Below are 13,050 nucleotides of genomic sequence, written 5' to 3' on the forward strand. Positions count from 1 at the left end.
AAAATAATCAGAAATGGGAACAAGTTAGATCTGTTTTTTAGAATAACATTGTAAAAGAATAAATTGAGGCATATGCTAAGAAAGGACAAATAACTTTCAGAGAAATGTAGCTTTAATAATCTTTTCCAGTAACAAGTGAGTCAGCCCTAATAATAAAAATAAAGTGATCCAGGATGCAGAGTACATAAATACACAGCTAAAATTTAAAGCCAGATTTACAACTGCTTTTAATTTCATTTTAATGAGCTTTTATTATATTTGATGCCTTGGGATCAAATGTGATATATATTGGTATTACTTCCAGCAGCATAAGCACTACAAGCATATTCAAACAAGGCTATTAAAAATAATAACAGTTAAGACTTTATAGCACTGGACAGCTGGAAACAAACACCATCTAGAAGTCAGACTCCTAAATTGTATTTTCAATCCAACTATTGTTTTGGATGGTGTTTTATTACATCAAGAGTTTGGGCGTTACTGCAGCTTCTACATGCTTTCCACTGTCGAAAGAGTGGATCACCACCAGAATGCTGGTGAAATTAGAAAAACAACTTTATACCAGTATTTTAAAAGCTGTGATGTCATGAGCTGAATCCAATTCAGTGAAAATGTTATTAAAGTGAGATGCAGATGTCATTATGTCAGGCTTATGTGTGTAAATATGGTGTTTAGAAACTTGTAACTCCTGATTAACATTTTGTAAATGTCTATTATTGGCTTTTATGTGTTGTATTGCTGATATTTAGGCTTCATTTATTGACCACTGATTGTTTTTTAATTATGCACTATTAATATAACTTCTTAAATCCTGATTTGATTTCTACCATCTGACATGAACAATTTTCCCCTGCACATCAGGTCCAGGTAAAAGTTGAGCACTGTGTTTTAAACAAACATTCTACAATGAGTTTTTAAAACAATAACTCACTAGGTCCAATTGTGCTAAAGCTTCTGGGTATCATTACAATGAATGGAAATGCAAAGAATAGCTTCATTTCTAACCTGAATACTGTCTTTTTCCTCCCAAGTCAATGACACTATTTTCATCTTCTCTGTCACTGTACCAAGTCTCTTTCTTCTCTAAGAGCTGTATAATTTTTAACTGCTGCCGTTTCACACGATGTTCCAGGAGCCTCACCTGGCCCTGAAGTCGTATCTGCTCTTGAAAACATTTCTGTAAATCCTAGAGAGGAAAGCATATCTTACTGTAAAATCAACTTTTTTTTTTTTTTGTGATATTTAACATGTGACACAAAGAGCCAACCAACCAAACCATAAATAAAATTAAACTTGAATAAAACATTTTGGTCGCAATTTCCCACAGACACTATGTTGACTTCCACCTCTGTTGCTATGTTGTTTCAAATTATTTCATCTGTAACTGCAAAATATATAAATACATACATATTATGAAGGCTTTGCAAAGAGACCTCTTTAGTGCTACCAGCTCTAACTGCAAACATGCAGCAGGGACTTTGGGGAAAAACACTATAATACAGGCTCTATCATAAGGAGGCCCTATCTCTATCACCTCCATGCATGGAGATTTTCTATCTAGTGAAGCCTGCTACTAATACTGTGAAGGTTCTAAAGAGTTTTAAAGAAATGCAATCCACATGGGTATGTTTTCAACTTCATAGTGCATTTTTTGAATGCTTTTAAATTACACATATCCTATGATAAGAATCCTAACATTGCCAACAGAAATATTTTTAAGTTTTAAGCTCATTTTTGGCATGCTAAAATAGTCCCTAAGAAGCCGTGAATATACATGAAAAATAAAAGTTAGAACAAAAGTTGAAGTCAATGTTGCACTGTGACTTGTGTACTCAATTTTGCCATGCAGAGTGGGTGAGAAATGTGGCAATTCTGATACAGTGTTATCTAGCACTCACTTGATCCTCAAGAGCTGGAATAGCTGTTCCAAATTCTGACATGCTGAATGCATGCTGAACAATAAAGAATTGGTTTTAGATTAAAGACTGTGGTAAAATAGCCAAAATGAACAGAACCTGATCAGGAGAACTTAAATTAAAACAGTCTTTATGGTTTAAAATATATATTAAATAAACTTGATTTCAGTGTAAGGGAGAAAACCCTTTGGAAACAAGATGCAGGTTTTGCATCAGTAACACTGAAATTTTATATGAGCAGAGTTTAGTGGCTTATAAAAGAGCACAACAGGCAAAATCAAAGGGTGACTTTCTGGAAATCTGACATGTAAGTTCAAATTTGCAGTAGTTCTAAATTGGTGCTACCTTATTCATAGGGAACATTATTTACATGTAGACCTGCAATATTTGCCATCCATATGGAAGACTTGATATCTCAGAACATTGCCCTATCACACCAAACTATAGAAATGCCTGCAACAGCATACTGCTGTGCATAGTGAGGTGCACCTCAATGGTCTCTGCGTACTTTCATTTGCACGAAGCTCAGTCTTCACCCATTATCCATTAACACTTCCAAAGAATTGTTCCATTTGTCTTAAGTATTTAGTTACACTGAAAAATTTAATCATAAGACTGTGCAGAACAATCCTGAAGACAGACTTCTGCCTTAAGTATTGCTGAAGTGTATCAGAGACTTGCTTTAATTCCTACTTAACCACAATCTAAAATGCACGGTGAAATAAAAGAATGGGAAAAAAAAAATATATACATATGCGGCATAACTAGGCACTTCGTCAGCGACCTGTTGGAGAGGGAAAGGTCCAGCAGCCTTTTTGTGTTGGGGCTGCCCTCGGGCAGCTCGTCTCGCTGCGCGCCCGGCACTGAGCCGTGTGCTGGCCGAGGAGCTGTCGGGGCACCATGGCCACGCTCGGCCACAAGGGGACGCTGTAAGGCCGGAGGCACATTCCCCAAACACCTTGTTCTGAGGGATACGGCAGGCAATGACCCGGTAATATCCCGAAAGCACTATATTGTTTAAGACCCTTCTCTTGAAAGTCTTTTTTCAGTTGTTGATAGCTATACGAGATGCCTAGCATATCATCCTTTTCTTCTGGCAGAAAACAAGAGAAGAAAATAGTTAAAATGTATGGACATACAGAGACAAAGTTGCTACAGTGGTTTAGAGGGATATTATTTGACTGTATGCACTGGATAATGTGGGACGTGTTGCATATTACAAAGAAAAGATGCACTATTTATTGTGCAGCCTTTCCTGGTTGGTTATCTCAATTGTATCTGCAGCTTCATACAAACCCTTCACAAAAGCTGAATCTTCTATTCAGTGGGAATTAATTCAATAGGAGATTCAGAAGAGGCTTCCTTGACAGGTGTCTGCAAATTGTCAGTCTAGTCCTGTGTGAATACAGAAATTTTCACGGGATTGCACAGCTTTAGAGAGAGAGAAAGAGATGCATAGGTGGATTGAGAGAGTGAATAAATTTTTAAAGTATTGAAAAAATATTTCCAGCCTCACGCTGATGAGCTAATGCCAACTATAAAAGAAAAGCTGTCCAAAAAATCCCATGTTCCCAGTCAGACCAAATATTTATTCTAATCATACTAAGTTAAGAGAGATAAAGAAGCCACTATGCCACAGTTACCAGTTTTACTGAGAAGATCAGCCTGTATCAATCCTAGCTCAGTCCTCACAACCTTGGAGAACATTGCAAAATGCAATAGGAGAGACCCGGAAAGGGTGGCCCCCATTGCCAGGCCCTTGCAATTTCATAGACAAGACTTCAGGTCAGCGTAACCTCTTCAACATGTGGCAAGATCTGAGCCACAAAGAGCTACAGCTACCTTCGATTCTGGAAAGAGCAAGGTACAGTGCATTTGAGGAGAGGCAGCTACAGGCAGCTACATGTATTTCTTTCAGGTGAAACAAATGCCTCTATCAATTCCCCTTTCATACTGCTAAAAGCCATTCTCCTGCTGTGATTAAATTATATAGCAGAAGTACAGAACTTCTGAAAAAATATTATCTTACTCTAGAAAAATTTGGTATCTAAATTCAGTATGACACTACTTCATACACCACAATAAAAGGTCCTTTCCTTTGAACAAAATTAAACACAAGTCTGTAACAGGCTGTCTCTAAATATTATTCTTAAACTTGCAGTTGGATCCATCTTTTGTTATTTTTTACTTCAAAATTATGAATTAATTAATAAAAAAATTAAAAATTAACTATGAGCTAATTCTCACCTGCTTTACAGATAATACACTCATGATGGGGTGAACAGCGATGTATCTACACTACACATAGCAATTTCCTGATTTAAAAGGTTTTAAGCTCATAATGCTTAGGAAGTGACAGTAAATTAGAAGTGACAATCAAGACATGACTAGCCATACTGAATAATTAAAGCATAAGTTTAAAAAGAAAGCTTGAGCAGAAATAAAGTTTTAAAGTAACCTACATATGAAGAGTACTGGTATCTGATACTTTCTCTTCTCTCCCTAACTTCAGCCTTCTCATTGCTGTCTCTCTCTGTCAACTCCAGACAAATCCCATTAGACTTTGCTGCTGAACAGCAAAACCACAGTTCTCATATTTGGAATTCTATGTCGATTTTTTTCCATGGGACAATCACAAGGTAACTGTAACTTCAATTGGATCAATATGGCTTTTAGATCTTCAGTTTACCAGACTGCTCTTTCAATGTGCTGCTACACTTTTTTTTCACAGGATAATCCTTCAAAAACCATTGGAGTTAAACCAGCGTGCAGCTGGAGTAATAAAGCAAAATGTAAATTAGAATTCTAAGTCAGGAGTTATAACATATTGCTATTCCATTTGTTAGATATGGACCAAATTTAAACCATTACAATGTTGAAATACTCAACAAAATGTCGATTTTACTGTGGCTGTCTCCAGTGGACAGTGGTGCCCAGTGACTGAAACCAGACTGAACACAACCTGTTCTTTCTGTTTCAGTGAAGCAACTCTGCACTGAACACTGAGAAGTAATTATCTAACAACTGCTGACAGCTCTGCTCTTGGGCACACAGTCCCACATTTAACCAGCTGCTGCAATTAATGTGCATTCACTTTCATTATTGTGTGAATTGCTTAGCAGCCAGTGACCTTCCATTAAAATTATTGCTACAAATTAGACTCAGAACACTTCCTGAAAACTATAGAAATACAAAGTTTTTACCTGTGATGCTATTTCCTGTATGTTTCAGAATATGAATTAGCTCCAAAATATCTCTATATTGAGATCAGTGTTTTATTGAGATTAAAAGATGAAAAATTTGAGATGAAGTTCTGAATATTCCCAGTTTTTACTCAGAAGCTCAGCTAAAGCCCACAATACTCTAAATGAAAAATAATTTAAAAATAAGTAAATGCATTTAACTGTGATGCCTCTTTTTCTCCGTAAGCCTCTGCAGAATTTAGTAGTATTTTTCTCCACTGAGCAGAAGTGATTACAGAGTCAAATGCTTCCCATTCTGCCTCTATAAAGCTACTTATCTGAATGAAAGTTTTCTGCAAAGTAATGTAAGCCACTAACAATAGTTGTAAATTCAGCCGCCACTTTCACCTGGGCAATTATGAATCAAGAATTCAATCCCTTTAGGTCTCTTCTATTTAGGACCTGAATATAAAACTAGTCAGAGCAGCCATGACATGAAGCGTAGGATTGGTGAGGCTAGAGGTATTTTAAACTGTGGAGTAAGTGTGCTTGTATTAGGGTTTTTGTTGGAGAAGCAGAATATAGAGGAGAATATAGAGCTTGAAGTGAAGGAGCTTTGGTCATTGTTTCTGAGTGTGAATTATAATATAGTTACATGGAAACAAGTAAGAATATGAAGTTATGGATCTCATTTGAGAAAAAGTTGTATGGCAAGTGGACAAGGTGGAAAAGGATGGAAACATTCTGCATACCAGGTGTCAGTGGCCAGAAATACCACTGCTGCAGCCACTATTTTAGGAGTTCCTGCACTTTGCCTGTCTGTAAGTATGCTGCTCAAAACTACAGGTGCTATTCTGAGTTAGCATCACCCCTGAATGGTAGTGTAACCATCCTGTGTGCCTTATGTACAGTGTGCCTCCATGCACCATATGGCATCTGTTTTAGGAAAGATATATTGTCTCCTCTTTCATATCAGAGCCAGTCACAAACTGACTGGATCTTTTTCTTTGGTGCCATTGCCTAGTGATTTATCTTCCATTGTAAATTTATGCATTTGTTTCCTCTTTCCTTATTGGAAACTTGTCCAGACTGAACACCATTTGAAGATATTTCCTTATTCTTTCATTTTTAAATGAATTTAATCTTTTTCATCAAAGATTCTGCCATCGTGTGTAGAGATTGTGAGCACTATGGAGGGGATGTGCATTGTGAGCACTATGGAGGATAAGGAATGCAGTATTTAGAAGAAAGTCTATAGAAATATTTAATTATTGGAACTTACAGAGCTGCCAATGACATCCATCAAGCTAGCTGCAAGTACAAAATCAATCATTATCAAAATCTTCATTTTGGAAGCTGTGAAGTAGAGGAACAAAGGAAACACTAGTTAACTTAAATATAAAAACTAAAATTTACACTTGTCATCTTAAATCTTACTCAAAAGAGTCTATTTAACCTATAATTCTTTTTTTGCAAATTGTAAATATAATGTACATGCAGCATACATTTCAAATGTCTAAAATAGTCTGATAAAATACAACTCCAAAAGCCAGTAAAATGAGAATTTATCCTTCTAGGCCACTTGGTACTAGACCTCTCCATGCATTTTAGGACACCTATTCAAGATTCAAACTCACACATTTTATTTTCAAGGCAAAAGCAAAAACATTTTAAACAAGCTGAAAGACAGGGAAATACTCCTTGTTGGTCCTTTAAATTTGTGAGAAACCTCTCTGTCATAGACAAGTTATTAAAATCTGAATTGGGCCAGTTGTCCTTGATCTAAAGATTTGTGCAAATTTTGTGCACCAAGAGAGGATCAAGATAATTTTACTGTCATAGAGTAATTTGGGGGAAAAATTCAAAATAGTTATCAGCTTTTATTCTAATGGTAACAAGGATGACATCTTTAAACTGATAGCTATGGATACTTTGTACTGTATGACCCATAGCATTTTAAATCCCCATTTTTTCATATGAAAATTATTTCATAGGCCAAGCCAATCACCACTGTATCTCACTGCCTTGCAAATTATAGCTGATAGAACTTCAAAATTGTTTTGTAAGACAGAGGTGTGCTTTTCACAAAGAAACCAAGGCCTCCAATCAGTAAAATATTGACATAGATTATACATAAACTATTCTGAATTAATTAAACTTCTGCAAGCTATCAACTGAGGAATCTTTTGTTTTCTTTTGAAACTACAAATATTTTCACTTAGCATATGCTAACACCTAATTAAACCAGAATATGTGTCTACTCTCCTTTTCCTACCATAAAGTTGTCAAGGAAAAGATCTCCAAGATCATCGAGTTGAACCATTAACTTAATACTGACAGGTCCACCATTAAAGCAGGTCCCTCAGCACCACATATACATTTTTTGAATGCTCCCAGAGATGGTGACAAATTAAAGAATTTGTGGTTAGACAAAATATAAGACTTATAATAGAGATTAATGATTCAATACCAGCATGTGTTTATTGAAACACCAAGTTTACGAAAATTTCCCCTAGTGTCTCTACAGGAATTAATATAAAATATGAGGGGAACTTTGGCAGACTCTGCTTTTTACAGTACAAAGATAAGCAAGGTGCTTATAAGAAGTATGTTTTTAAGTTTGTGCAAAATTGGACAAGTCCAACTGGATTTTCACCAATTTCTGAAAACTTCATGCAAGACCAGAAATTACAGCCCAGACAAATCTCAGATTCCAACACTTACCTATGAAATACTTATGATGCTTTTTTAAATTACAGTTATTTAAGTAAGTAACATTGGTTTGGTGTTTGAGGGTTTTTTTTACTTCTGAGGTTTGCTGGTTTGAAAGCATCATATCTGAAAGCATGGAGTTTTGAGGCCTAAGTGTATCTGTATAAAGCTCATCCCACTTCTTGCACAGGACAGATGCAGACACAAAGCGTTGAGGGTACTCTGTACCCACTGACCCATGTTACAGCAGCTCAGAAGTCTTTTTAAGCATTTTGGACATACATCTATCATTCAGCTGCAAAGCACTATACTAAGCTGTTGTCTATCTCTGAAGATTCCAAAGGAATCCACTAAAAATTACCTATAAAATGTTTATTGAGTGAAAATGTGAACTGAAAATCTTAGGCAATGTTATTTCTAATGCCATAAACTTTCTCAATTTAAAATTGTAAGTTGTTCTTCATGCTAACCAAAGAAATGTTATACCATTTGAATTAGAAATTTTACTAGAATTCAGAACAACAAGTTCTGATTTTGTTTGAAGAGGTAAATCCTATGAACTACAGGCTTAAAAAATGGGTGATGGTGGTGTGTATGTGAGGAATCTGCAAGAATTGCCGGGCAATGAATTGGTTATTTAAATGTCAGAGGTTTCTGCCATGATAAAACACGGTACATAAAACATGATAAAAACACTTTCACCTTACAACATTGGTAATTATAGATATTACACTCACTTCTGTTTTGAAAGCAGCTGTTGCCATCTGTTGGGATGACACTGTCTGTGACAGTAGTGACCAAAGAGTACATTAGCTATCTGGACAGGCTGCAAATGTCTCTGCTAACTGCTGTCCTGACTCCCTGCATACTTAAAATATGTTCTCTAAGAGAGAAGGGACTCTGTTTTCTTCACTGGAAGATTCACATTTCATATACTCTACTTCATCCCTGTTATTTTAATTGTGAAACCACAGAATCCTCTCTCACATTAATCTTAGTATTTGAACTGTTCTATAATGATTTCGCTGACTGTGAATGCCTGTACATCACAATCAATCTTAGAAAACCCCAATCTTAAATTGACTGCACAACTTCACAACTTCAGTGTTCTTATTTTTAAAAAAAGACTATCGAGTAAATCTTGCATACTGCTCAGAGAAATTTATGTTAGCAAAAAACCAAAAAATAGAAGACTGTGAGGCACAATCAAGGCAGGTAAGTCCTTTACAGCATGTATGAGCTGCCATGAGCAAGATGCAGGAAAAGAATGAATAGCTGAGGAGTGTAGAGTGTGTGCAGTTGGTTTAGTTTGTCATCTTTAGATGAAGTCACCTTTCTATTTAAGGATGCCTCTTTCTATAGAATGTTGCTCTTCTGGGAAACTTCATAAGGGCTGCACTTGGGAGATGACTTAACATGTCAGCTTTAGTGCTGAACTAAAACATTTTCAAAAGACATATAATAAAATTTAATAATATAATAATACTCTCATAAATGCCTAAATTTGATTATTTAAATAAATCGGTGAAGATATTTTAATCCTGGAGTTTCATTTTTAAGAAAGCAAGCTGGACAATAAACTCAAGATGGAATATTGATCCTGTAGCCATTCACAATATAAGCTCACTATCAGTGTAAGACAAGAGGCTTATAAAGAGGGAGAGTCTGGGAACTTCATTTGGCAGACCTATCAGTCAGAAATAGGGAAGACTTAAAGAGAGGACACAGGGGGAAAAAAAAAACCCACAGAGGGACCTCTAGTAGGGTAGGGGAAACAAAAATATTTGTGCTGCTGTCCTCCAAAAAAAAGGGAGAAGGTCAAAAAGACTAGGAAGAGACCTCAAAACTCAAGCTCTGAAAGGAAATGGGTGACATAAAAGCATTTCTCTGCTTCTGGCACTGCCCAGCAGGCAGACCCAGACAAGACAGAGGACAATCAGCAGTGCTGGTCCTGGACCTTGCACCTTTAAGCCAGTTTCTCAGCAGTCATAAACTCCTGCAGTTTGTTTATCTCACAGTTGCAGTTACATGAGATTCACTGAGTGGTCAACCTTACAGTGACAAGAAAAATGGCAAATAGGGTCAAGCCCCTTACATATTCAAAGCACTTTGACACACTATCTAAATCATCAGGTTCAGACAGAGAATTAATGGGGATAACTTTTTACTTAGTTACCCACATTTCTATAAAAAGTTTCAGTAGAGGTTGTATTAGTAACAGTTCTCTGAAAGTGTACATCCATGGTCTTCAGTAACACGGAAACCTAAATTTCTCTTCAAGGGAAGCTTACCCTCTTGCTCTAGGAAGACTCCTTTGTAAGCCAGTTTCTTAAACTAATTTCTTCAGTCCTTTAAATATTTACCCTTGTTATATAGCTATTTTCTGAAAATAAACAATTGAATAAGATCTGTCACTCAAAAAAACCTGCAAAAAATTACAGATTTTAATTGGTCTCAGAGGAACCCAAAGAGTTAATAAGTGTTGAGAGACTTCCAAGACTTTTTTAATAACACCTGTGTTGATTTAAGAAAACCCAAAAAACCCCAAACAAACAAACAAAATTGCCACCAAAAACAAAAACACACACCACTAATTTGTACAGGAGATATCCCTTTCCAGGAAAATCTTAATATCAGACAGTAGACATGTGGATTAATTCTCACTTCATGCTAGAGTGAGAAAAACTTGATGTTATATTTTCAAGTTGAAACATAAGCCCTTAACAGTTAGCTGGAAAAAAATCACCTTCTGTTTTAAAGAAATTAAATTTAAGTGCAATTCTTGTGAAACCTTGAAATTTTATCCCAGTGGTTACTCACTTACTATTCTAAGATTACACCTGGAATATACATTGTACAGTTGGGCAGAATTTTTTTCCAAAGCTATGGAATCAAAATTCTAGAAAGACATCTTTTTTTCTTCTCTGTGCCTAGGCTTTCTTTAAAGGATACACAAATAATCAAATTTCTCCTGAAGATGATGTTTTTTCCAAGTCTTTAAATAACAAATTACTAAATAGATTTGATGACATTAAAGAAGTTCTGTGCTATGAAAAGTTTGAACCATTAGAATGTTATTCTGTTTTTTGAATTTAAGAGACAGCAAACTAGATGGAATACAGATGCCTGCTTCTGTTGGCACAGTGTCAGTAAGACTTGCATTGCTAATAAATACAATAATAGTAAGAGAGGATCTGCCAAAAGCATAAAAAATTATAAGAAAGTTTTTTCTTTGCTTTCTTAAAATTCAAATTATTAAACTCATGCACAGATTTTGCTTTGTTTAAATTTGGTGGTGTTACAAAAATTTCCCTGTTTTCCTCATCTGAAAAATTATTCATGATTTGATTTACTTTCAGGTTCTAAAAGCAGCCTTGTTCATATAGCCTATAGGAATACAAATTTAGAAACTGCAGATTCAAATACTGGGTTTATTAACCATCTAGAAATGCAGGAAAATAGCTAAATCCTGGTAAAACATTCATACATCATTATCAACACATTATCAACATATTATCAGCACCAGTTATATGGCCTTCAAAAACAAATTACTTTTAAACCATCTATAGAAATTAGTCAAACGTCTTCCTTCTTCCCTCATAGGTACCTTAAATGTTTACCTTGAACTTCTGGACAGAACTCAAAGTTGTTAAATCTTCTTAAGCCGGTGCAAATAATTCCAGAGCCCTTCCCAAGCTGAGACTGTTTTTGCTATTAAATTCTGCAGAGTTGAGGCTTACATCTGCTGTGAGTCACCAGGCTGGAATGCTGCTGAGAAGTTGCAGTTATCAAGACTAAATTGCAACATAAGAAGGAGATGATGGTAATTCTGTGCCTAACACAACACTTCTGAAACAAAAATAAACCAAAAATAACAAAGGATCATCTATTCCCTTTCACTGCCGTGGTTCAGGAAATTGCTTTCTGTATCATACTCGGTTTGTACTCCAGTCCTTTCCATAGTCACAGCCTAATTACATAGAGAGCATAGGTACATAGAGAGCATTACAGACTCAATGGATTTAAGAAAAAACCAATAATCACTCAGACTAGAGGTTACATGTCAGAGGTGCAACAAAAAAAGAAATATGCTAAATAAAACCTAACCCAAAGTAACAAACATAGTACAGATAAAGCTGATGGGAACAAGAAAAAAGCACCCAAAAAATCTTGTGTGATGTGTTTTTTAGTCAAGGCACTGAGAAGCACAGCATCTCAGTGACTTCATCAGAAAAAAATAATTTTCTAGATTTTTTAGAGCCAGATGAATACATCAAAGCATGTTTTAAAATACAATGTTTTGAGTGTTTGCCCTTCTTCTATGCTGGCTCTTCCCAAAGAGTTCAATAAATGAGTATGCTTAAAGGAATGTGCTGGAAGAAAAGAAGTCTTAAGGAAATACTGAACAATAGCAATAAAATGAGCTTTACATTCCACAGTATAAATACAGAATCATAGAATGCCCTGGGGTAGGAAGGGACACTAAAGGTTACCTAGTTTCAAAACTCCTGCTGTGGGCAGGAACACCCTCCACTAGACCAGGTTGCTCAAAGCCACATCCAGCCTGGCCTCAAAAACTCCCAGGGATGGGGCATCTATAATTTTTCTGTGCCACTACCCTCACAGTAAAGAATTTCTTTTTAATATCTGATCTAAACCTACTCTCTCTCAGTTTAAATTCTTTCCCCCTTGTCCTGTCACTAAGTGTAAGTGGCCCTTGTAAGTGGCCCCTCTTTTTTTTTTTCCAGAATCACAGAATGTTCTGAGTTGGAAGGGACCTACAAGGATCATCATCGAGTCCAGTGAATGGCCCACACAGGGATCAACTTGCAACCCTGGCATTATTAGCACCCACACTCAGACCAACTGAGCTAATCTCAGGGGCTTGTATTGCTCTTCACATACCTCCTATTGAAGACTAACACTTGTTGCCAAGTTCCTCAGAATAATTTCTGGCGTACTATTTGGAATCTGGTTACCTGGCAGTAATTCTCTTTACTCATTACATCTACTAATTAAATTCATATTCTGTATTTCAAATCTTTATTAATTACATTAAATTACTCCTGAGGAACCTACAGTAAGAATAATTCAAAAATTCAAAATTATTCAGCAAATAATTTTTACTGAGAATCTTACTATGAATAGTGACTATTTCAAAGAGGGGCATACATATTTATAAATATAACTCCTAAACAATAGTTTCTCAGTGTGTGGGCTCTGAATTTACAAAGTGGAAA

At 35.9% G+C, this 13,050-nt stretch overlaps 1 protein-coding gene across 2 annotated transcripts in view; it reads right to left on the reverse strand.

The window, feature by feature from the left end:
* Positions 1-11,556, reverse strand: part of FGL1 (fibrinogen like 1) — a 22,774-nt gene extending 11,218 nt beyond the window's left edge. The window contains exons 1-3 of one of the 2 annotated variants that reach the window (XM_066185840.1): positions 11,431-11,556; positions 6,381-6,454; positions 1,006-1,186 (exon numbers count right to left, since the gene is read on the reverse strand). In XM_066185840.1, coding sequence (XP_066041937.1) covers positions 1,006-1,186; positions 6,381-6,446 — 247 coding nt within the window. In that variant the 5' untranslated portion in view covers positions 6,447-6,454; positions 11,431-11,556. Of the gene's footprint in view, positions 1-1,005; positions 1,187-6,380; positions 6,455-10,101; positions 10,171-11,430 lie in introns of those variants that run through there. The other variant, XM_066185841.1, reaches the window with a different exon arrangement.
* Positions 11,557-13,050: the final 1,494 nt, after the last annotated feature.

Source organism: Chamaea fasciata, unplaced genomic scaffold (genome assembly GCF_029207755.1).
Source record: "Chamaea fasciata isolate MVZ Bird 193981 ecotype frontalis unplaced genomic scaffold, bChaFas1.0.hap1 SCAF_6, whole genome shotgun sequence".
NCBI classification, from domain to species: Eukaryota; Metazoa; Chordata; class Aves; order Passeriformes; family Sylviidae; genus Chamaea; species Chamaea fasciata.